Source organism: Alosa sapidissima, chromosome 5 (genome assembly GCF_018492685.1).
Source record: "Alosa sapidissima isolate fAloSap1 chromosome 5, fAloSap1.pri, whole genome shotgun sequence".
Taxonomy (NCBI): Eukaryota; Metazoa; Chordata; class Actinopteri; order Clupeiformes; family Clupeidae; genus Alosa; species Alosa sapidissima.
The window spans coordinates 33,701,567-33,728,235 of NC_055961.1; the positions used below are offsets into that span (position 1 = coordinate 33,701,567).

A 26,669-nucleotide genomic window follows, 5' to 3' on the forward strand; every position below is an offset into this window, starting at 1 on the left:
TTGGACAAGAGGAAATTAGCATAGTTAAAAGAGAAATCTCCCTATCGTCAGAACCTGGTGACGTCTAGCGATCAAGACCCATGTACAAATCGGCCGGATTTCTCCTTTAAGGCAGAAGTACAGGAACCCACAGAAATCTTTTGTTGGATATCAGCACCTATTCTCAGCCTTTTTGCCAAGTTGTGGATAATTATCTTTCTTTAGATATGACTTACCAAATCCAAACATCACAGACTGAATAGCACTTACAAAATAGTTTCAATCATTAGTTGACAAAGCATACATAATATTTCACAAAATAAACAGATGAGATCAGTGCATGGAACCCTTGAAACAAGTTCAGGACCCTCACAACCTCCAATGGGTTGATACAGGAGAACTGTCTCCCGAGCTACCACTTATTCCAAGTGTCCAGTTCTGACATTATTTATTTATGTACCATTGACTATTGAGTTTTGTTTGTCCTTATATGTTGTCCTCATGTTCTCCAAAGCTATGTTGTCTTTTGTGGAATATGCATTTATCTTGGCAACCTCATGTACAGATAGAGGGATCTGTTCTGTTCTGTGAGTGACAACTACAAATTTGCTTCTTAGGTCATTTTGTTGATTGGATGTTAGGTGCAAGTAAATAAAATAACACATCTGCAGATCAAAAAGACCATGGCAAAAGCAGCAAGGAGATGATAGAAACAGTCAACATGCTAATAAAATCATGTGAAAGTAGCTGAACAATTAGCAAGTTAAATTTAAAAGATGGCAAAAGGGAATTCCAGCGATTTTTCACATAGATCTCAGTTTCTCGAGGTCACTGAGTACCGTCGGTACAAAAAACCCGCGACATTGCTATACTGGGGCTAAATTCGTGAGCCTCCATTTTCTTGCCCCCAGAGTGTAGCGCTGTAGCTGTCTGACTGCCGGAATTCCCCTTTCAGTAGGAAATCACTGATTGAAGTGGACATTTGTCCAGAAATATTACTTAGAAGTATAATATATTCACAGATTTCTTTGCCATCTATATGAAAATCATCCATACATCCCATGAATAAAAGCAATGCAGAGCCACTACATTCATCCAAATCTTACAAGACTAATTGAATATCATAAATTAATGATCTTTAAACATTTTGTACAATTGGTAAACAGATACAACATTATTATGCACCATTTCAACAAAATAACATAAATAATCAATCATCCTGTATGGATGCTTAAACAGGCACTTCTCTTTTGGGAATGTCTTTGGCTTGGTCTCGGTCTCATTCCGGAATGCAACAGCATTTAAGTGATGCAGATCTGGTGGGTTTCCTCCAGGCCACAGCTAGTCTTGTGCTTGTGGAAGAGTTTGGTTAAGCCTTCCATATAAAGCTGGTGATAGTGATCAACCTGTTCCTGAGAGGGAGACGGTACCTTGGGCACTGAGATGGGACTTCCCACTGGAAGGTTTAAAGAGAAAGCGTAAATGGTTATTTAAGAAATAAAAAAGTCTGTGGGTGGGATGTGTCTTCATCAGCGTATGCTTAGTGGTTAATACTAAATATAGTTGGCTTATATGTGTGTATATAATGAACAACAGCAGAAGACTGAAGAAGCATTGGAGTCCTTGGTACTGACCGACGGTGAAGACGGGACTCTTGTAGGGCATCAGTAGCCAGCGCTCCCCCTTGAAGAGGCACGGGGCGAAGCCCATGACCTTCTTAAAGATGGCCTGAAACCGACGGCCCATGCTGCCCTCAGAAAACTTCACTTGCCTGAAGAGGTCGTTCTCACCGAACGAGTACACTGGCACCAGGTCAGCTCTAAGGGAGGGAAAAAGTATTTATTTATTATTAAACTATGTCAACTACTATCAGTATTTTGTTAAATACAAAACAAACAAACACCTTTAAAAAGGCCACATCAACAGCTTGCACATTTGATTAGCTCAAAAGTAAAGCTCTCTTCACTACAAAGCTCTGGCCTTTTTAAAGAGCACATCGGTGGGTGTGGTTCATTTAACCCCTTACTCCCTCCTATAGACTACTACACCGCTAACAGCCTGACCCATACATGTGCAGAACCGAATAAGAATAAGAATACATACTCTTAGAAAAGTGAGAACATTTAGCATCTTCACAAGGGTTAAGGAGACGGTGACACCACATTTCACAACTCGGACATTGCACTCCGCCTCTTCCACAGAACGTGAAGTCGTATCTGTGACTCACCCATACTCAAGCGCCAGCTTGACAAAGCCCTTCCTGTTCTTCATGACTACAGTGTTGACTCCTGGAGAGGAGGTGAGGGACTCTTCTGCACCACCGACGACGATGACCACTGCATTCCCAGTTCCACACTTTGTCAACAGGTGCTCAATACTTGGCTTGCTTACTGGATAAATGCCTGTGACATCAGAAAAAAGTAAATGACTAGAATGTTTTTATATACAGTATGAAAAAAACAAAACAGAAACTACATGCTACTGATGATGACTACAAGAGATAAATGGGGTAAAGCAGGGGTCTCAAACACCCGGCCCGCGGGCCAAATCCGGCCCGCGTCCTGCCCAATTCCGGCCCGCGACGTATGACAAAATAATAATGTAATCCGGCCCTTGAGGCTATTAATTGCGACAAACAACGATACTGATTAAAATAGACGATAGATCCAGGTACGGTGACAAATCTCATTTGTAGGCCTACTCTGCTCCACTATGTGCAAGACATCCAGAGCTTGAATCAAACCCAAAATCGCTGCGCAAAGTTTTCAGGAAATACTTGTATTACACGCGAGAAACACAAAGACGTGCATTTGACGCGGAAGCGATGCAGGCCATAGTGTTGCAGAAATTGAAGCAGAAATTAAGCAGAAATAGGCCTACACCAAATGTTGAAAAACGTTCACGTGTGATGAAGTCTTAGGTAAGCTATGTTATTCACCTATTCTAATTCTGAAGGAGAATATCCTTTTGGAGATTATGATCGATCGTCTATGACAGTGATCACGGTGCGTCTGTGAATGGAGGTGCGTGTATACAACGGTGTCCACTAAGCATACCATGCTTGTTTCGACCCTCTGCCCAACATAGCTTGGAGGTTGCAGTGGTAATCGTGATGATAGTGTCCGTAATGGATGTGGTACAGACAGCAGGGCTAGTAGAAATAGGGCTCTAAAGAACTACAAAGTCACCCGCAATATGATGCGAACTTCTGGGTACTGCAGATTACCCGCGATAGGAACTGTTTGACCAGAATACTTTATTGTAGGCCTATATTGTAGTACTCTATTACTAAACCACAACATCTTAGGTGTTGGTATACATCTTAGGTGTTTTTCTGTTAATTTGTTATGTGGGTAATATGAAAAAAGGAAAGTAAACCTGCTTACATATGTTCATCCAGTATTTACTGAAAGGTGCATAATTTGAGGTGCTTGCCATCCAGTGACAAATTAGATGGGTAAATTTACCCCCTTCATAAACTTGTTTTACTCAAAGATTTTTACATTTACAGTATAACTTTATCTCTGACCACTTTCAAGCCATGGCCTTTTAAATTTTGATATAAAAATCCAATGGTGTTGCTTTCTTAACCCTGATGCCTAGTTTGCCAGGTTTAAAAAAGTTATGAGAGGAAATATTTTTATTTGGTGTGAAACACACACACATACCTGTTTTTTATGTTTTTCATTTATTTTATAATTTGTATTAATATTTATTTTATCATTATTTTATTTATAAGCTAAGGTTGCTAGCACAGGTGTCTAAAACTAGATAAAAACACTTGCACTTTCTGTTTGCAGTTTTGTGTGGTATTTGAAAAAAAAAACATTGCATTTTCAGAAATAGCCGGCCCTCCAATCAGATGACGTTGGCAGAATTGGCCCCCAGCTCATTTGAGTTTGAGACCCCTGGGGTAAAGTATCTTATACATCTTATATATGAAAAACAAATCTAAATAGACACTGTTAACAATTGACCTACAAAGTCCCTGGATATAAATTAAGACATACATTTTTTAAATTCATATATAAAATATAAACTAAATATCATCCATCATAATCTACAAAAAAAGTGTAACAAATATCCTTCCATTGCAAATACTCATCACTTGGATCTGCAAATCATTCCGCCTCAAGTCCTCAACTCAAGCTGACCTGCGGCCATGATATAGTCTCTGAACAGCGGTATCCGGAAGAGTCCCCCCAGGGTGGCCAGACAGGAGGTCACTCCTGGGAAAGCCTCCTTGAAACCACAGGCCTCTGTACCAAAACAGGTGAAAGCTCCACAACACATGATCCCATGGGGGTGGGATCCCAGGATGTAGTTCTTACTTGGGCTCAGCTCAGCTGTCTTCACCAACTAAAGTAGGGAGAAGGTGCAGTTTTAATATAAACAACAATATCACAATACTAGTTATTTATTCATGCATGTTGCTGACTCTTTTATCCAAAGCAACCTACAGATACCAATTGCAGGGGTTCGTCTGCCTGGAGCACCTCGGAATCAAGTGCCGTGCTGAAGGGCACACAACAGTGGCAGCGGGGAATCATACCCATATTTTATTTTTTTGCCAACTGCATGCTAGCCAATTTGCAACCACACTACCACTCCACTAATAACCGATTAACAATAATAACCATTGTTGTTCCTTGAAAATAAGAACAGTAATATTTATATACATATGAATATACGGCAAAAATAAAATCTAACCAAGTGTTATTAATCTTCTATTAACATCAAAAAATATATGACTGTGTGAGACTTACCTAGCACTCTCTCGAAAGATCATTTTGACTTAATTTAAAAAGACTGACTTATTTCAAGGAGTCTTATCAAGGCAAATTTGCTCAACGCACTGGCAGCCACAATTGCTTGATTCTAGGACAAAATTGTTTAATGCACTGGCAGACAAATTTGCTTGTTTTCAGGATGAAACGTATTAAAATAATTCAAACTCTTCTTAATTAAGTCAAATGATTACTCGAGAAAGCGCTAGGTAAGTCTCTTTAGACTGAAAACAATACCAACTAGATGTTTTGATCTTGATATAAGATTAATAACACTTGATTAGATTTTATTAGTAGTTAGTACTAATAAAAAATTAGTAGCTATAAGTAGTTTTTGCAGTTTACATAAGTGACAACGTTCCTAGTTACCTTCACAGGAAAATAATTTCTCATGTGTTTCCACACTCGAAAGTTTCGCACAAATGCAGTTCTTCTGCCCCCTACAGTCCATAGAGAAAATTACAGTTTAATATGCAGAAACTCTTACAACAGACTTCAGCACATAACAGATTTGATGAAACTTGAAAATCATGCCTTCCAGAAAACTGATTTTTATTTCCATGTATTTGCTCTTTACCTCGTTCTGGTGTGTGCCAGTCCAAGACTTCCCAGGAAAAGTACAGTGCTGGGATAATCCAGAGAGATGTAAACATGAGGTATGTCATCAAGAGAAGACATGTCACTCCTGCACAGAAAAACAACATGCTTTATTATTAAGGAACAACTTACAACGTTGACTGTAACAATTTTAGTCGTGTACCCCATCCCAAGTTTGTTTATCTGCAGACACACTTTGTCTCATGAATAATGCAGAGAGGCCAACATAGATTTTTTTACAGTAGCAGCTGGTACGAAACTGACAGGCAATGGTCTGTCATACCCAAACCCAGCTCACTTACCAGTTCAGTTAGTAATGCTATGTATCATGAAGGATTTAACACCATGAACATGGACACTCACTGTGATATGAAATGAATAAATGACAAAGGACAGAATGATTCCTGCACATTAAGCTATGTCTTTGGCCATGGTGATTTTTAAAGTTTTAAGAGTTTTAAATATTCATGACTCATTGGACATAATGATGCTTGGGCTACAACCTCAAACAGTAGCCAAATATTTACAGGGGTGCTGCCAGAATTTTGGGGGGAGGCCCTATGATAATGTGGGTCAACCTGTGATAATGAGGATCATTGGGTTAAAGTAACTACAACACTGTTGCATAAATTGTCTTCACAAGTACAATGAAGATAAAACAGTTTTTACTTGTAGGAAAGATCCTGCCACTTCCAGACGATTCATACTGTACAAACAATTTTGCACTATATTAACATGACGATTACGGTATTCCTCTGACAACACCCAACTATGTACGTTTCAATGAAAATAACTTAAAGCCGCTTACTTTCCCAGCAATAACTGATCGCTCACCTCTACTGTGTATTTGAACTGAATGATGACAAAACAAATGTAAATAAAACTCTCACCCAAGCAGAGGAATGTATATATGAACTGTACGACACTGATGGACTCTTTTAACTCTTTCCAGTATGAGTTTTTCTCCATGTTTTGCTACCTTGTGAGAGCAAGAAAGAGATAATCAATATAATCATTAATGTAATATTCTGATTGAATTATTTTCATGTTTGACATCACAATTTGATTTATCATAAATGTTCAAATCTAAATTTACTACCACGCTCAAATCAGCATGTTAATTTGCACCATGCCCTAGTCCATTATCATATGGATAAAGTAATCTCTTGCTAAGAATCTGATTTACTGCCTGTGGTTGTGTCACTAACTAGGTGATCAATGATCAAACCTGACAGTCCTTGGAGTGATTTTAAAAAGAAAAAACATTGTGCAATACAACAAAATCAATAAAAAATGTATTTCAAGCTATCTACTATTTTGCCTATAGTTAGCACACAGAAGATAAGCTTCTTTTAAATTAAATTATATTGCAAACACTTGAATGTGCACCAATGGAATGTGCACCAATAGAATAACTCTTGAATAAAATAAAATACCTGTATTAGGCTCTCAATCGAGTAGGCCTACCTTTAACTGAGTCGACGCATCTGTAAGACCATGAAACTCTTCCTGAATGCGTTTTGAGAGTATTGCGTTTCACAAGCACTTCTATGCGTGTCCGATCTCCCGAAACGACCTCATGTCTCAATGCACTTTGATCCGTTCAATCTGATTGCTGCAGATAACGATAGCGTCCACGCTGTGAATCTCGTATATGTATGGACGCTCATGTCAAGACATTCTTTTTCACAGTCTTGCATTCATTTCAATCCACAAATCTGCACTCTCGCTTCGAACGTTTTTGAAAACATAAAAGCAGCATAAGTGTATTTGCATTCGAAGTCTAAATGTCATTACAGCGACCCCGTTTCGTTCAAGAGGCATTAATCGCATCTATAGCCTAATCAAAGAAATAATTAGGGTGTTTTGATTAATGCATCATACACGGAAGACACCAAAGAAAACATTGCATTTGTGCGCGTGTACACCACAGCGTAAAGACGTGACAGCTGTCGTAATGGAGGGAGGAGTCTTGTGGCCGACAGCAGAATATGGACTCAAACAGCTGCACTGGCATGCAGTAGGGGAAGGTGGTTTTACCTGTATTCCACAGCAGGTAGAAAAGCTTTGTCTAGTGTGTTTGGTCTTTATTTCGTCTTCCCCTTTCAGTCCATGGGCCCAGAAAAATCACCATTTAGTAAATCACCTGAGGTAGCAAAAGTCCAGTATTGATTTTTGTAATCCTCCATGTGTGTTGGACATGATAATCTCTGCAAAGTGGAAGCTAAAGTGTGATTACCATAGTTTTTATACTTATATAATATCAGACTATTTTTATTTTATTATTTTATTATTATTTAATTATTTTTCACTTTAGTGCAGGGCCATGTGAAGGTCATGGTGTAACAAAATATGCAACAAGGTGGGACATTATATCACATTATGTATCACATCTATACAGGGTAGATCTTTAGAAAATATAGTTTAGGCTGTTTAATTATTTTTCCCTTAACAGTACAGGCCAAAGTTGTACATTTGGTTCTCATTCTTTTGAATAACCAGCAAGTGTTTTGGCAAATGTGTGCAGTTGATTGTATGCAATTGAATTGCTAATGTCATGTTGCAAAATCATACTGGTTCTCTGAATGCTCCTTCCTTCCCCAAAAACATCAGGCATCAGTTCATTGATTGTGTTGAACCAGTTGTCATATGTAGCTGTCAAATACATTTAGCCATTTCTGTTAACCTTCTTTGTAAATGTTCCCTGGCCTGAATTCATAAATTGGTGTTAGGTGAATCTTGACTTCATAAAGGGGAATGTTAGATGTAATCAATACCTCTCAACTGCCAAGTAAGAGCACAGTGGCATGTTCTGCCAGATGGGTGTTTCCTATGTTTACAGTTCTCATTTGTATTTTTTTCCTTCCTGGAAAAACTGCTTACAGAAAAACTGCTTACAGTTTACTCTGTAATACTTACAGAGTAAACTGTCATATTGACAACAAGACAAAACCGTTTGACTATCCTGACATAAACAATGGCGTCAGCACTTGTCATTTTGATTGCACAAACAGTTTCAAATACTTGCTTTTGAAACATAAACAAAGCATTTTGAGCAAAATACGCGCTTTTGCAGGTAATCAACTATGCGGTGCAGTTTGCACTAATTGTTTTGAGAAATACACTAACTGCAAATGTTAATTATGATTTGATAAATACACCAAAGTGACTGAGAAAAACTTACATTTGAATCCTATAGCCCATCTCCAAGATAATGTGTAGCATTGTACGGCTGCCACACAGAAAAAGAGTAACTTTTTCTATCATTGTCATCAAAACTTAACCCATAGTTTGATATGATTAATACAGAATAGAGTTATATTGACAGCAAGGCTTTTGACTATAAACAGTGGCAAATCGACTTGGCATTCTCATGGTACTGACATGTTGATTGGTATAAATCTTTCTTTTGAGACATAAATTAAGCATTTTGAGCAAGTTGTGCTATGTTGGCCTCAAGGGCCCGCATCAACCTAGAAGCTAGCCCATAACCACTCATTTGTGATTTGCACCGCCCTCCCGGTAAAAAAATGAAAATGCAATATTATACTGCTTTAATCGCCCCCTATATTTCAGTTGAGATGTTCTGAACTGCACCAAATTTCATGTGTTTGATTAACCTGACATCCTCTGGGGGTATGCCAAGTTTCGTGGAAGTTCATCGATTAATGAATTTATGTGTACATTTAGTGACTGTACACCCATCGGCCTGTAGATGGTGGTGTTGAGCGAAGGGTTGCTGGTAGAGAATGATGAGGAGAGGAGCTGCAAGGCAGGACTGTCTCTCACACACTCGCTCTCTCTCACATACACACACAGACATATAAAAACACGTGCACACACACATACATACACACACGCATGCACACACACACACATCCACACGCACAGACATACACACATGCACACACACACACACATCCACATGCACAGACACACACGCACACACACATACATGCACAGACATACGCACACACGCACACGCACACGCACACGCACACACACATGGGGCCAGCCACATTGGGGCCAGCCGTGGCCTACTGGTTAGCACTTCGGACTTAAAACCGGAGGGTTGCCGGTTCGAACCCCGACCAGTAGGCACGGCTGAAGTGCCCTTGAGCAAGGCACCTAACCCCGAGCAGTGTTGTTGCAGGCAGCTCACTGCGCTGGGATTAGTGTGTGCTTCACCTCACTGTGTGCTGAGAGTGTTTCACTAATTCACAGGATGGGATAAATGCAGAGACCAAATTTCCCTCACGGGATCAAAAGAGTATATATACTTATACTTATACATAAACAAACACACACAAGCACGCACACACACACACACTCACACAGGCATGCAGATACAAGCATAAACAAAAGCTGCAAGAGTATGAGATGGAGACAAATTGACAAGCGTGATTTATTTTGAGGGGACAACATACTGTATAAGGCGTGAACAAATAACTGCAACCTCCAGGTATTTAAACTGTTTACTACCTTCACATAGCCTAGAAATCTAGACGCACCCATAACAATTGCATCTAGATGTAATTTGCAGCCAGGGTAGTCTATCAACTCTCCGTTGGCTTGCGAGCTGGAAAAATGAAACTTCGATCAGGCCAATCACATCATGTATAGAGTCGGTGGGCGGGCTTAACATAAAGATGGCAGAGTTGCGACGGCTACTTGAAAACAAAGAAGATGGATGCTGCTGCTGGCGAACAGCGCGCCACGAGTTAAGCTTTTTTTAAGTTGCCAAAAGTTTGATCAACTAGCCAACTAGTTACACTGGTGGGAAAACGCATGGGACTCATGAGTTGTAGCGTTGTATCCTATTGCGTGCAGAGGGAATTTGAATCCCGCCCCTCAGATTGAGCACTGCGAATGGTGAGTTCCCAGACCCTACATCTTGATGTGGGTCTGGCTCATCAGGCTAAAGCATTCCCATCCTCATCCCCATCTGTGTTTGGTCATAGCAACACCCGCAAACATCAAAAATTGCTCTTGGGAAGAATGTGTAAATTTATACAGCAAAAGTATACATTATTCCTCACTGCCGATGCGTTTGTTATTATCAGTTTGTAAAAGGCAAAGTATGAAGTATTTTTAGAAATTCCTGATTAATGTGATTTGTTAAGATGGGCCAATGATTTCCATTACAAAACATTTCCCAGTGGAGAGTATCCTCTCTTCACAAAGTGAAATGAAGTAGTACTGGAAAAAAATGCAACCAAAGGTAATTCAAGGATGGGGAGGTGAAAATGCCTTTTTGCTGGACCTTTTTGAATGAATGAGCCAGTAACCTCAGTATAAGGAAGTTGGGAGACAATGACAAATACCTAACTTATTTTAATCTACTGGCACATCTAAATCAACCATGCTCATTACTTCTGAGTCATCAGAGACACCCAGTTGTGTTCCCAAATGCCAATTAGTTTTAAATGAGATGCAAGAAAGAACAAAACTGGCTCAGTGTTTGTTTCCCTCCTCTTAAGCTAAACTGAATTCTCATGTCAGTTTTCCCTCCTGGTTTCCTCATGGCTCTTCTGTGACAATGTTAGACTCTAGTTAGAGCATAAACCCTTGGGACACCAAAATGTGGTAAGAGAGGCCACCAGACCACACACATAACAGCAGGGACTCTCCTGCCTACATGACCAAATAGCCTAGAGAAAACATTAACATTGTATGCAGCCCATTGCCATGCTGGCGACTAGAATGCCTTCTGTGATGCGCAAGCCAAGTCTTGTTATGGTTGTGCTTTATGGGGTCTCAGTTCAAGAACATATGGAAAGCACTGCAAGTGTGAGTCAGTGCGTCAAAACAAAACATTAACGTTAGTAGGACTATTTGAGAATCCAGAGGCGTGTCGCTGTGTTGCTATGTACACTACAGTGTATCTGTCAGAATCAGAGAGGAGGTAAGGGGGCTGGCGCGGCCACGGCTCCTAACCGTGTGTGGTGCTCTACACGCTGACAGCCTGCTTACGTCTGCACATAGAACGCCGACAATATTGTAAATTCTCTTGCCGAGACAGTTGATGGTGACAGGGAGATTCAACTGGCCTTTAGAATGTAGAGGGAGGGGACACAACGTTTTGAAAATACATATTTAGTATGGCGGATAGAAAATGTCGACCGCTACAAAAACAGCAATATGATACAACGTCACTCCGGCTGAGCGAGCCGCACATCAGAATGGAATCTGCTCAAGCTGCTCTACCGCATCTGCCTTCATAACAGCAACTATTTTCATGGAAGAACTGGAGTGTTAGGCCTATCATTAACGTCAGAGAAGAATATAATGACTTGCTCCAATAGAAAATACATTCATTTTAGGTGATCGGCTAGCATTAAAATATTTCACGCCTGCGAATCACAGTCAATTGAGAACAGGTACGAGGAGCATCCTGACATTATGGTGTATTTCTGAATGGATTTCATCGCCTGTTTTCACTAGGACTTTTTGCAGCGTCGCAATACACCGCACCATGGAAATCTGACTGATCTGTTACCGGGCTTCAAATGCTTAGTCGGTGAATGGGATGGAGAGGTTGTTTACAAAAAGGCAGCAGACATCTCTGAGATGTTCTCCACAGACGGCAGCATCACATTTGTTATTTTAATACATCTGGGGAAATAAGCATTTCCTCTTCGAAGACAGCAATGTCATCAACAACCCGGAGTAGTTTTGTTGTTGACTGATCTTACTACGGAAAATCAGCACTTGCCTCTGCGTCAAGCATCGTTTATGTAAGTTAATGTCTCATTCTAAGCCCTAATGTGTTTATTCCCACGCCACCCCATTTCAGACAGTAATAGAAACGTTTCCCCTTTCGGAATCTTGTGGTGAAATCTGATAGCCTATTCTATATTGATTTGTGTGTATTGAGGTTGCCATAAACAACTATCAGGAGATGGCAATACAATATGTCACCTAGGAACTATTGTGCATGTTCCGTGGCATTGAGTGTTGAGAAGAGAGCAAAATACATGTGTATACATGCGATATTATTTCCCAGCATTTATTGACTGTCATCTTGTTATTATGGCGATCATCAAGATACATAGACTCTCTTCTTAAGGCCGTGCGTTTAGCTCAGTCGTGACTAGTCGTGAATATTTCAGTGGAAAATAACAACTGTCAGCTGACTTGAGATTATAAAGCTTTGCCGTTTCCTCACAAATATACTTCGGTGGAAATATCTGTTAATATCATCAAAACTTCTTCGGTTTTGGTATTACTTTGAAGTAGTCACAGAATGGAACGCTTTCCTGAATGTGTTCTGGGTGTGAGACCATTTTAGGAACACATAGCGCTTCTCGTGCGGAATGGTCAGGTGCAGCCTGAGCTTCAGCTCCCGCGCGTGCTTGTAGTTGGTGTAACGGGGGATATTAAGAGACGTCTGTAACCGCAAAGATTTATTTGAAATGTTATTAGGCCGTCCTGCCAGATGACTATGGAAAAAATAACTTACTTCCATGTCAGTGTGTTAATCTAATAGGCCTACAACAAATGACAGACGTGAGTGTTGACATTCCAAAAGCATTGCTGTCATCATTGATCGCCAGGCTGCTATAAGGAATAAATAGGTTACATTATTTTAAGCTGTTGAATTCTCCCACAGAGGTTATATTCAGGTGAAATGATATAATATATCGACATGAATCCGGCCACTTGTGAGCCGTCTGTTTGATAGTAATAAAGGATGAGGGGGCGTGGTTCATCTATAGCCTATGTCTGTGTATAGCTTAGGCCTGTGTGTGTGTGTGTGTGTGTGTGTGTGTGAAGCTGTAAGTGTGTAAGCGCGATACCGGGCTGAAACCTCAGCAGTAGTGTTTATGATGCAGACGAAAGCCCAGACGCGACAGTTGAACAGAATGACGCCGTCTGCTCTCGTCCACTCCCACGAGTCAGCTAAATATGAGCGAGACTTCTCATTTGGTTTAATCAATGCCATATCAAACATAGGGCATTAGAAGATTGTGAGCTATTGAGAGGCCGTGGCGGCGGCACACAGAAATGCAGTAACATGCATGTAGACCGTTGCGCATGGAGAGTTTGGCCCCACCTTGTCTGGGACCAGACTAGCATCCGCTCCAAGCCACCAAGCCAGGAAAACATACTGGAGGGAATTATGGGTCTTTTAGGGTTTCTATGTCAAATGAATAACTTACACTCGGTGTACTGCGATGATGGTAGTACCTGTATTTTAAAAAAAAAAAAAAAAAATCCTAAATAGATTAATTAGACAAGTAGGCTTTTGTCTATTTAAGACTTGCCTACGGTATGTTATTATAACACACCCACTGACACACAATTTACCTTGTGCTATCTGTTATAGTTTTTTATATTTGTTTTTCACCAGTTAATACACATGTAGGACTAATAGTTCACATGGGAACAACATTCCCTTCTGGAATCAAAGTTCATTGATGATTGAGGCTTGTCACTGGTGACTCCTAGTGGTAGATGAGCAAGCATGCAGCCAATCTTTCCCCCCATGTCTGTCTGTCTGTCTGTCTGTAGGTCTCTAACATTATTTATGCAGAGAGTTCTGAGGAAGAGTAGGGCCAATTTGCAATACAAAAGCAAATTCCTTTCAATCATAATTGGTGTTAGAGACAAAGAGATGCATAGATACGAATAAAGGAACAAGACAAGAATAGGGGAAAGACATAGAGAAAGAGAGAGTTGAGGGTGATGTCAGGTGCCATAGCATATTCCTTATAAGAAGGGATTCATTTCACCATGTGGGAATCTGCATATGCTAAAATCATGAATATACTGATTGAAAGATTGGGAGATTGGGAAATAAGCCTGACAGACAAGGGGTGAGAGGAAGAGAAATAGAATGTGTGTGTGTGAGAAAGAGAGACAAATGGAGAGAGAGAGAGAGATGTAAAGAAGATGCTGCTGAGTGATTGTGCAATGGTGGAGTTTGTAGAACAAACAGGCAGCAGAGAGAGACTGATGAGCGTCTGGCAGACACGGTGCATGCTCGTGTTGAAAGTCCATCTCTTTGGCCAGGGTAGAGTCTGCCTGTTTGGCTGAGCCTCACTGAAAGCCTGTGGATTTCCTGGGATACACCCCGAATTGAATTCCGCCCTGGCATGTGCATTAGAATGCATCATTCAGTGTTTAGATTCCAGCAGCATGTGATAAAAAGAAGGACTCAGCAGTGTGCTTAGAGCAGAGGAGATCTTGAGCTGTACGGCTGCGTTTCTAGGTTAGAGAACCAGAGCAGATGCATTAACATTTGGTGAAGTCTAAAACTCACCCTAGCAGGATGCTTCTCCATGCTTGAGTAACTGTGACTCCTTTACTCAGCAACTTGATATATAGCATTGGAAAATAATTACTGCTATGCTACACAAGACATACTGAGCTCGTACTGTATATCTATATGATTTCAGCTTCTCTATTAATCAATTTAATGGCACCATTTACCACTTGAAGTAATTTTGGTCTGTGTAAAGACCTCTATTTCTTTATTTAGCTTTTGACTAATGCCACTCAAATCTGCAGGAGAAAAGCAGGCCTGTTTGGTGGAGGAGGAGGACCCCAAATTGAATCCGGACTTATCCCCAATTCTTGAGTAGATTACATTTTAAGGAGGCATGGCAAGGGATCAAGGTTTCTGCATCCATTTCTGTCAACATGTGAGTCAAAGCAGAGTCACAATGAAGCGGCATATCCACGGATGTATACGCAAGGCCTAATATTGCTGTCCTCAGTGGGTTAATGGCCTGAGATAGGGATATGGCCTGCTGAAACAGCTTTGTTTTGCTGTGTTGTGTAGTATAGTTGTGGAGATTAGATACACACACACACACACACACACACACACACACACACACACACACGCATGCGTGCGCACACACACACTCACACACACACACACACACACACACACACACACACACACACACATACATACTCAGGCAAGTGCTTTTCATTCACTGGACTTGTCTTCTCTAAATAAACCAGTGGGGGTTACTGGATTTAGAAAAAAAACACAGAAGAAGAGTGAGAGAGAGAGAGAGAGAGAGAGAGAGAGAAGGGAGATACCGAGAGCAAGATGCAAGAGACAGAGCTAGAGGGGTTAGTGCATGAGCGAGTGAGTGAGTGGAGGAGGAAAGGGATAGAGACAGAGGGAGGGAGAGAGAGAGAGAAAGAGGGAGGGAAGGATGGATGCACCCTGCTCAGCAACAGCAGAGGGAAAAAAATGAAAACAGAACATAGCGAGTGGAACGTCAGAGACCAGTGATCGGGGGGGACCGACAAGGAGCATAAATGTTTCAGAAAGTTGATTTAATGGAACATGAATCTTACACAGACTAAAGGGAGCAAGTAAGGGGAAAACACGAACAACAAAAGCGTCCCCATCCAAGCATTTCTCTTCTGGTGGACCAGAAAATAATGGAGGTAAACACCATGTGCCCCTACACTTTGTCACAGGAAAGACACCAGGCAAGGCCAAACGGCTACCACCACTCCATTTGGTGAGGAGAGAGTCATTTTAACTGACATTAGAACTATCAGCATACTCTTAACAATGTTTTCGGACAGAACAGCAAACTCCCGGTTGACACTTTTAGCGTACTTGTTTTCTATTAATTCGTTTTGGCTGCCACCTTAATTTCTGAACATGATCAGAAATCATCTGAATGCCTGGAGATGAGTTCAGCTTTACTCACCATCTCTCGCTTTTGATAAAAGTGATAAAAGATTTGATATGAAAAACTGGCATTACTGACTGACTTTGGTTTTTGGTTTATGCTTTTCAAAGGTGGGCCTTTTGTATTACCAAAGACTGTTGACAATACTCACAGTCAGAATGCTACTGCAACAATACATATTAATGCTTATTATCATTTTAAATGTCCTTACAAGAATACAAGAACTTCATCCCAATACCGACATTGTTATTATAAAACTGTGACATACTGTATGTTGTAGCGTTGTCATTATAAAAATATACATATATTATAGCAATATATATGTTAACTTGTCTGGATGTGGGTGTGTGTTTATATGATGCCAGCCTGCAGGATACTGTGGCCTCTGCTCCTGAGCTGAAGTCATGCTTGTGCAGTCTCACTATAAGGTCACTGGGTCACTCCCACTGGGCTAACATGGGAGGGGAGAAGACCTTCAGCAGCTCAGTTATTTTCCTCTAAAAACAGAGTGGCTGCTCATCTGAGTATGATGTGTTTTTATTGTACACATACAGAATCTGTTCATGCAGGGATATTAAATTACAAGCAAAGACAGTTCAGTCACAGTACCGTAGAAGTGACTGGCTGTAAAGAAATTTGAAGGACCTAAGGTGACAAAAATTCATCATATGCAAATTGTAAAGATGCAAGTAAATATGTCCTTGCAATATTGCTGTGAGGGTTTAAGGGCCTTTGTATGATTTTGTGCTTAGTACGTTTTGTTTGTTTTGTTTGTTTGTGTGCGTGTGCGTGTGCGTGTGTGTGTGTGTGTGTGTGTGTGTGTGTGTGTGTGTGTGTGCGCGTGTGTATCTGTGCAATTCTTGTTGTTGTTGTTGCCAGCTAATCCTTCCTCTCATCTTGTCCTCATTCCACCCTTGTTCACTCTTCCCAATCCTCAACTTCTACAACTCCATATACAAACACACATTTTTACGTGCATGCTCGCACGCACACACACACACACACACACACACACACACACACACACACACACATTAAAATGTTTCATCTGCTTTGGGAACCATAGCCATTTTAGTGCACCATGTGCAAGGATATGGGCTGTGACAGCAGCAGGCCATTTACGCACACACACATACACACACATACAGTACATACACACACAAAGGCATAGAATGAGGCCAGGAATTTGTCACAGAGATCCTTCGGGGAAACAGGTGTAAGCGCATAGTCCTTTAATGTGTGTGCATATATATAATGTGTGTGCGTATGTTTGTGTGGGTGTGTGAGTACAGTACTGTATATGCACACACACACAAGCACACACTATTGTCCATACAGACATGGGCAGACCGACTGGCATGCAGACAGGCACACAGACACAGACCCAAGAAGTGATCCTTTATTGTTGCTCCACTGGGAGAATTCCATGCCACAGCCACTTTAACTGGAGATGAAGCTACATTGATGTATTTGTGGTTTTATGCTTATAAAATCTGGATTACAGCCAGATTTCCCCACGGCTGCTACAAACACCTCCACATAAACAAAGACTTGCATAGGGATAGAATTTCCTCTATACACTCTACACTCTATACACTGAATACACTTTCTTCCCATAGTGTGTATTATGTTTTTTTTCCAGTATTTGCTACTGTATCTTTGCATTCTAGTGTTTGTAATACTCACAATGTTGTTCTTAAATGAACATATTGAATGAATGTCTTTAACTTCAGTACCCTCCGGAATTATTGGCACCTCTGCTAAAGATGACGAAAAACTGGTATAAAAAATAATCTGTTGGTGATTTATTGTAATCTCACAATGAAAAAATAGGAAAAATCCAACCTTGAAGGGAAGCAAATTTATTTTGAGTAAAACGAAAACAGGCATTATTGGCACCCCTGCCTGTAATACCTTCTTAAGCCTCCCTTTGCCAATAAAACAGCTTGTAATATTCTCCTATGACACCCCATAAAGTTGGAGAATACAAAGCAAGGGATTTAAGACCGTTCGTCTTTACAAAATCTCACCAGATCGTCCAGATTCCTAGGTCCACACTTGTGCATTCTCCTCTTTGACTCACCCCACTGTTTTTCTATGGAGTTTAGATCAGGGGACTTGATTTTGTGTTCAGTAAACCATATTTGTTTTGATTTGGACATTTGTTTTGGTTCATTGACCTGATGAATGATCCAGTCATGACCAACTTTTAGTGTCTTGGCAGAGATTGACAGATTTCCTTTGAAAATGTTCAGGTTTTTCTTGATGTTAATGATACCATGCACCTTAATTAGATTCCCAAGGCCTTTGGGGAAAAAAAACAGTCCCACAATAGCACAGCCCCTCCACCATAATTCTCAATAAGTATGGGGTTCTTTTCAGCATAGTCATTCTTCTATGTACGGCAAACACACCTAAAGTGTTTCTAGCCAAAGAGCGCAATTTTAATTTAATCTGACAATAGACCACACTTCCAGACAAAGTCACTGTATCATTCAGTAACTCCTACTGTTTACATTGGTAATTAAATGACTGGACAGGCTTTTTCCTAGCATGCTCTTCTAAATAAGCTATTAGCAGTGAGGTCACTTTTGAAGATTTTTTGGGGGACTTTGTGACCCCCAAGATGATACCTTTGTCTGTAACTCTCCAACAGTGGTTCTTATGGAATTTTTTTCTATACATGGGGGCAAGATAACCCTGGGCCTTTGTCCAAGCATGTTTGTCATATTTCCAAATGATTAGAACCTTTTAATCATTGTTTTAACTGTAAATATAGGCATTTTCAACAAAGTACCTAGTTTTAATAGACATTCTCTGACTTACAAATGTCAACACACTTTCTTTTTATTTTTATTTATGTTTTAAATAATAGATTTAGCCTCTGTGTGACTTTATTTTCATACCATAGTGAAAAAGAAAGTCATGAACTACTTCTGTTTGTATATAAGATTTTTTAGGGGTGCCAATAATTGTGAGCAACGTGTTTTCGTGAAAAATATTTATTTCTTTATGAGATTTTCCTTTTTCTCAAAAAAAAGCACCCCTTTGCACCCCTTCAGGGTTCCTATTTTTTTTTCATTGTGAGATTACAATAAATCACCAACAGATTTTTTTTAATACTGATTTTTAGTCATCTTTAGCAGAGGTGCCAATAATTCTGGAGGGTACTGTACATATATGCAAATTCCACATGTATACTGCTAAATATGTATAAACTTGTTTACTTGTTTGTTTAAGAGAGAAAGGCAGGGGGAGAGAGAGAAAGAGAGATTAGAGGTTGAGAGCGGGAGAGAGAGAGATAGAGAGAGGGAGAGAGTGAAAAAGAGAGAGGGAAATGCACTGTAGGTCTCATGTCATTTAACTGTTCATGTGTGTGACTGTTCATGTGTGCTGTGTGCAGTGAGTCACCTTGGTTACTGCAGATTCCAGTGAAAGATGATGAAGCCAAGGGCAGGTTGGGGTGGAGAAGGGAAAAAACAACAACGCAGTGGCAGAGTGAGTGAAAAAGAGAGAGAGAGGGTCAGTGAGTGCTCCAGAGAGAATGAGAGAGAGAGAGAGGGGGGGAGAGAGAGGGGAGAAAGAGAGGGAGAGAGAGAGGGAGAGGGAGAGGGAGAGGGGGGGGGGGAGAGGGAGGAGGAAGAGGGAGTGGGAAGGGGTATGGTGAGTGAACAGCGGCATGGCTGCTATTTTTCGAACGCTTGCAGAGTCAGGAGAGGCAGAACAGTAGTATAATCCCCAGCATGGCCCAGCCTTTGTTCAAACCAAAGACACACACACAGATAACACACACACACACACACACACACACACACACACACACACACACACACAGACTCATGGGCACGTGCAAACACACACATGCTCACAAAAGAACGCTCATGCCAGTTTGCACACAAACCCATGCCATCAAATAGCCTGTGAGGTAAACACAGTGGGTTAGCCCACAAGCAGGTTACCAGTCTCTGCACAGTGCAACCAGCCAGCCCTGTAGGTCAAAGCATGTGTGGAATTTACAGGTTATCCTTGCCTCAGATTTCCCATGCACTGTATCGGGAACCTCTGGCTGTCTAGCTAGTTTACAAGGCTGGAGAACTCTTCACCATTATCTTCCTCTTTAATAACCACTGGGAAGCTGTGCTGCAATGGCTGCTTTGTGCTGTGCTACTGTACTGTAAATGTACAGTAAGCATGGTTTGCAGCATGTGTCGGTGGCTTGTCTGTGAGCAGCTCGTCAGTGGCTGTGCATGCGTGCATGTGTGTGTGTGTGTGTGTGTGTGACAGAGAAGAGTGTGCATTCCGTGTCAGTGGTGTGCGAGGAGCCGTGGCGGCAGCAGGAAAATGCTGCGTGTATCAGGGTTTATTTTTGGGTCGGGCTCCATGAAACATTCAGCAGCCAAAGAGTGTGTGTGATACTCAGAGGAAGAAGAGCAGCCAAGGCACTCTGTGTTTGTGTGTGTGTGTGTGTGTTTTCTGTGTGAGACTATGTATTTAACTGTGTCTGTGTGAGTGCATGTGTGAGAGTATGTGTGTATTTTGAGTATACATTCATGTGTGTGTGTGAGTGCGTATGTGTGAGTGTGTATGTGCGCATATGTTAATTTCTCGGGTGCGTGCGTTGCTTTGCTGTGCATGTGAGTGTGCGTAATTCGTCCATGCCTCTGCTGTTTGTCATCAGCGCGTATGATCATCCAGGAGGCCTCCCTGCTCGACTGGAGAAGGTTAAGGGTTGCTCCCATTCACGTCAGTCCAGCTAAAGAAAGACTAACGTAATATTAGTCATTCAGTAGCTCTGCCATTGCCCCATCCCAGCACGTGACTATAGTAGGCCTGCTTAAACAACTGTGTTTTTGAAGTATAATTCCCTTTCATGGCATCCAAGACTTTGATATCATGTTTAACCTGTATTTGTGTTGCAACAGTGAGTGAGGATGTTGCATTGAAGGATGTTTCCACATGTGGTGCTGGAAGTCACACCTCTGATCTCCATATTCCTGGCACCCTGCTCTACTGACTCACTGCTGAAGCTGTTGTCCTCTTGCTCAACCTCCCAGATGAAGCCAGCACAGTGCTTTTTGGGTGCTTGATATCAGGCTGTATTTGATGCAGTTTGCATGCCACTCTACATTTGTTCATTTGCCATATAAATTTGGAGAGTGTCTGTGTGTGCTCTCTTGGCTTGTCCCCAGCAACCTCCCCCTACACATCATACCCCCCCCCCCCCCCCACACACACACACACACATACACACACTAATCCACTCATCACCACTAAGCACTGGGAAAGGCCTGGGCTGTGCTGTCACCGATTCTGTTTTTGTACACATTGCATTATTTAAAGGCTTTCACTCTGTTTGTCTGTCAATCTGTCTGAGTGTCTGTCATACCTATCTATTTGTTTTCCCTCCAAGGACAAAAAAAGGAAAGGCAAAATGCAATAGTTGGCAGTAATCCTATCTAGAGTCCCAGTGGGGGAGTGCTCCTTGTGGTCATCCATCACAGAGAGAGGCAACGGACATGTATGGTCCTTCATGGGGTCGGACGGTCGGTCATTTGTTCGGCCGCTTAGGGGGAAAGGGCAGTGTTTTCGTGCCCCCCTGCGTGACAGGCCCACTGCACTGGCCCGTAGGGTGGGATGGAAGACTGGCGTCAGCCTGCGGTTGCCAGAGGCTAGCGCTAATGGAACGGCGTGCCGGGAAGGACAAGGAGCGACGCTCCGCGGGGCTGTGTGACAGCTGGGCCCTCGTCCTGCACTGCATTTCATCAAGGTTGACTGTGTCCAAAACAACATTGTCAACAGTTCAGCGCTGTTTACATAAGGACGGGTCTCATTCAAGGTTTTATTGGAGCTGTGTGTCCTCTCTGGGTTATGTGCTGTGTGTATCTGTGCTGGTCGATGGACATAGTATTCTCATTTGTGATGGCACAGAATCCACTTTTTAAAACAGTTCTGCTCATTGCATGTCATACAACACCACAGACAGACACCCATTCATTTTCATAGCATATTTTGCTGTGGTTTATACAGCATGGCTACATGGATACGGCAATTATTTTGATCCTCTGCTGGATATATTCAGTATCAATAAGTGTACAGTATAGGTGGGCGCTCTCAGTGTAGTACTGAGTGGTTTAGCGTAGCGCCGCGAGCTCTTTACACGTACAGTGAGCCTCCAGTGCTGAAATCCTTCAGTGTGCATATTTAGCTGCTCAGGAGAGGAAGGGAGAGAGGCAGCCGACAGTGTTGCTAGGAGACCACACACACAGTGACTGGTGTGAGAGACATGGTTTCACATCCCCCCCCACCACCACCCCCCATCAGTTCTCACCACACGCCGCACTGTTCCACATGCCGCACTCTCTCTCTCTCTCTCTCTCTCTCTCTCTCTCTCTCTCTCTCTCTGTCTTTTTTTCTTTTCTTTCTCCAATCTGCCTGTCTTTCTCCTTTGCATCTCACTCGTTTCTCTCTCTCTCTCCCTTTCTGTCTTTGTGTGCACGTCCTCTCTCCCTCTCACGATTATTTACTCAGCTCTCGCTATCATTCACTATCTCAGGGTTTCTCTTCCAATCAATCTGTCCATACTCCATGCTTCTCCCTCTCTGTCTGATCAACTGTTCCTTGATTTCTCTGTCTTTGCTTCCAGCTCTCTCTCTCCTCTCTCTTTCTCTCCTTCTCTCTCTCTCTCCTTCTCTCTCTCTCTCTCTGTTCCGCTATCTTTGTTTTTCCCCACCCTCGGCTCCTTCTGTCACTCTGTTTATCAGATCCTTTCATTGTTCCCTCACTCTCTTCCTGCTCCTCTTGTCTCCCGTCTCTCCATGCACCTTTAACCCTCCTCCGCCTCTCAAATCATGCATCCCCCTTTCCTCCTCCTCCTCCCTCTTCCCTGCTCAGATATGCCCCCCCCCCTCTCTCTCCCTTTCTCAGTTTCTGTCATACCCCCCCCCCCCCCGCAACACACCTCTTCCTCCCTCAAGCCTACTGCCACCAGGCAGGAAAGCTGCAGGGTGAGCTATACGAAATGACAGCAGCTCCAGTCACCACGGTGACAGTTCTGGCCGGTCACCGCGGTGACAGTCAGGTACAGTGTGGCAGGAGAGGAGAGGCAAGCGCAGAGCAGAGCAGAGCGGTCACACGTCTGCAGCGAGGAAGCCCAGAGAAAAGAGAGACACCAGGCAGGCAGAAGTAGGCAAAAGTCATTTGAGGTTATATTTTGAAATGGAGGCACAGACATCCCTGACTTGGCATGTCGGCATGTGCACGAGTGTGTGTGAGTGTGTGTGTGTGTGTTCGAGTGTGTGTGTGTGTGTGTGAAGCTGTTTTGATGTACCGGCGCTGTGGGCTACATCATGAATGTATGGAGAGCAGCACGCACAGTATGTGTTTGATGTGCAGTCTATGCAGACAGTCTTTTTTGTCTGTGTGTAATACAGACTATGTAAGATGTATAAATAAATGTATGTGTGTGTGTATATATCTGTATGTGTGTGTGTGTGTGTGTGTGTGTACAGTATGTATTTATATGTATGAGGGGTAAAGAGAGTGTTTGTGTGTGTTTTTACCAATGCAGTTGCATGAATCATGCCTCCATCTGCTTCTGAACTCTAATGAGGCTGATGTGAGTGACCTTTAACCCAACTATATCCTCATAAGCTCTTTAAAAAAGAGTACAGCGAGCCTCTGTCTATAGCAAGTGTGTGGGTGTCCTTGGCATAAATATACATATCAATAACCCTGCATCTATGTGTATTTTATACCATTGTGTGCTCTGCCGTTTTGTGCGCATGTGTGAGATGCATAGTGGTCTATTGTTATCTTTGTCTTGTGTGTGTGTGTGTGTGTGTGTGTGTGTGTGTGTGTATTGTTGGATGTTAGTGTGCACAGATATATGTATGTTTGTGTGTGTATGAGAGAGAGAGAGTGTGTGTATTTGTGTGCATACTGCATGTCTATGTCTGTGGAAGTGTGTGCATGTGTATGTGTGTATAAAAGAGGTCTCCCAGTCTTCTCATTCAGTTGTAATTGCACACTTCCCTACAGCTGTAATGCGACAATTGCAGGGCTGCCTGTTCAGATGCCGGATCGGAAACCCAAATCAAAGGCCCCCGTTAAACAAAAGCCAGAGAGCCCGTCTGAGCTCCCTAACCTAATTAAAGGCTGCCGGAGTGTGTATCAGCAGTGTGTGTGTGCATCCGCGTGTGTGTTTGTGTGTGTGTGTGTGTGTGTGTGTGTGTGTGTGTGTGTGTGTGTGAGAGGAGGGCCTGTTGCCTGTGGTGACTCTGCTGACAACCTCAGAGGCAGGAAGAGCAGTGGGGGGGGGTAGTCTTCAGGGGTGGCCTTGGACCACTGTACAGCACTGGGGCACCTCCTAACCCCTCCAGCGAGTCATCTCTTCCTCTAATGCCACCTCTAGGATAAGCACAACCACCTAGCGCTTATGGGCTTTTGTTCTGTTGCTGGGGATAAGAGAGGAACACTTGAGACGCTCTCTCATGTGGGCGAGGTGGCTTTTGCACATGTGCGGAACCATGCCATGCAGAATAGGAGCAGCCAGCTCGATGCTTCCCCTGATAACCCACTAGATGTGCAACAGTCGGGAATGGGTTAACTTGAGGCTGGTTCTCAACCAACAAATTGTCTACAGTGATATTTTTGTACTCCTCCCTTGCTTGATTGTAGTACCCGCACAAAAAAGTGGTTCGAGGTTGAAAGCTGTTGTACACTATAAGCTATATCTGTCTGGAGATGTGCTGTGATCATAGACTCTAGCAGCTATTTGACATAGAGGAACAGATCAATGGTCCTCTTTAAAGGTAAATATCAGTCTGAAATGTGGGCGTTGAAAGACTTTTAGCTAAACTTTTCAGCTAAGAATTACCTTGATGATATCCTATGATGGTTCCATGTTCTGACACATTTCTTTTGCGTCAGTGATATTTCATGTAGTTGTGTCTCTGTAGATGTGTTCATGTACATGTCAGCTCCCGGCCACATCCGCTGGTGCTCCGTAAAATCATAAAAGCTTGTTGCCCTACTCTTGCCTCTTTGACTCGACCCAATTTTATTGGGCGCACAGGAAGGACTCTAATGACTTATTATGTAAATTCATTTATTTTTCATGCTGTACTTCTCCTCAACTTTGAGTCGAGAAACAAATGGTGGAGAAGGAGAAGCAGGGAGGTGACTGAGTTCGCCCGGCATCAGGGAATGAGAGCGTGTGTATGTGTGTGTGTGTATGGATGTGTGTCTGTGTGTGTTTTGGGAATAGGAAACTGTGTCAATGTGTGTGCTTCACTTTTCTTTCCGGAAGAGAAAGTTTGGGAGGGTTGCAGGGTAGGGAGAGAAAGACACTCATGTGCATGTGTGTGTAAAATACACACGGCCACAAGGAAAGGAAAGAACCCCCCCCCCACACACACACCAAAAAAGAAAACCTTTTAGCATGCCTCTCTCTTTTTGAGAAAACAAGAATCAATCTTCACCCAAGAACTCTGTCAGTAATGGGACTTAAGCCTGTAAAGCTGCAAGTGGACAACCAGAGTGATGCAGTAATGACGCAGCTGGCCACCAGGAACAGATAGGACGTCTGCAGTCTGCCATCTCCCACAGAGTGCATGTCAAAATCCCCCCCCCCCCCCCCCCCCCCCCCCCCCCCGCTCCTGCCTTCACAGTTGGGGATGTGAAAATGAAGGATACAGCGCTGAGGATATAAAGTACACACACACACACACAGAGAGAAACACACAGGCACACACACACTGGAAATGCATAGCAGCTGACAGCTGCGTCCTTCTTGTCCAATCGCAAGAAGCGCTCCACCCCCCCCCCCCCCCCCATGCTCTCCCGCTCTGCAAACTCTGAGCAGCCCCCCCTTCAGAAGAGATCTGCCCCACAACAAGGCTGCCTCCTCCCGGGGTGGCCGTGCAGAAAGCCTGCGCGTGCTACATATGACAGACTGCATTACGGGCCGCTTACGCAGACAGGCTTGGCGCGGGCAGCCCGGGGCCTGGAGCGAGCGAGTGAGGCAGGGCGAGTGAGTGTGCTGCAGCAGCGGCAGGAGCCTTCGCATGCTTACTCAGATACTCACGAGGCAAGCAGGCCCGCTCCAACTGTAAACATGCCACACACTCCCCGCTGCGAAGGCAAGGCCCGGGAAACACTTTAGGACTGCAGCACACAGTTTATATGTGTGTGTGTGTGTGTGTGTGTGTGTGTGTGTGTGTGTGTGTGTGTGCGTGCGTGCGTGCGTGCGTGTGCCTGTACACTTTTGCAGGCTCATCAACTCATGTTGTGACCGTGTCCTTAAATGACATACTGTACTTCCATGAATAGGAGGGGTTACCTGTTGGGAAACAGGTCTGTGTGTGATTTGTGTTATGTCCAAAGCATGGAGTGGTTGAAGATGGAAATATTCTACCCCTGTGAATTGTGGACTAGGAATCTAGTAGATCTAGTATGAAAAATAAAGCTGGATAAGTGCAATTATTATATGTTATGAAAGATTTGAGAATTCAGCAGTGCTTTTGACCCATATAGCCCATGATTTTAGAACAGGCTAGAACAAGACCAGCTTAGACTTCACTGCAATACCATTATAGTATTAACTGCTCACAGACTTCAACTAATAGGAGTTCAGCTCTTT

At 42.6% G+C, this 26,669-nt stretch overlaps 2 protein-coding genes across 3 annotated transcripts in view; one reads left to right on the top strand and one right to left on the bottom strand.

Annotated features, from left to right (window-relative positions):
- Positions 1–239: 239 nt before the first annotated feature.
- Positions 240–7,282, bottom strand: mogat3b (monoacylglycerol O-acyltransferase 3b). 2 transcript variants are annotated; one of them, XM_042093160.1, is made up of 8 exons: positions 6,831–7,282; positions 6,254–6,338; positions 5,344–5,451; positions 5,136–5,206; positions 4,134–4,338; positions 2,207–2,381; positions 1,614–1,798; positions 240–1,435 (listed from the first exon to the last, which is right to left on the bottom strand). In XM_042093160.1, the coding sequence occupies exons 2-8, from the start codon at positions 6,330–6,332 to the stop codon at positions 1,281–1,283; spliced, it is 978 nt and encodes a 325-aa protein (XP_041949094.1). In that variant the 5' UTR covers positions 6,333–6,338; positions 6,831–7,282; the 3' UTR covers positions 240–1,280. The 2 variants fall into 2 exon arrangements, with proteins under 2 accessions (XP_041949094.1, XP_041949092.1); XM_042093158.1 differs by having other exon boundaries at positions 6,254–6,342.
- Positions 7,283–11,316: 4,034 nt separating this feature from the next.
- The window catches only part of LOC121709627 (neuronal tyrosine-phosphorylated phosphoinositide-3-kinase adapter 1), a 29,267-nt gene continuing 13,914 nt past the window's right edge, over positions 11,317–26,669 (top strand). The window contains exon 1 of the mRNA XM_042093157.1: positions 11,317–12,100. The gene's annotated coding sequence lies outside the window, so the exon portion shown is untranslated. The remainder of the gene's footprint in view (positions 12,101–26,669) is intronic.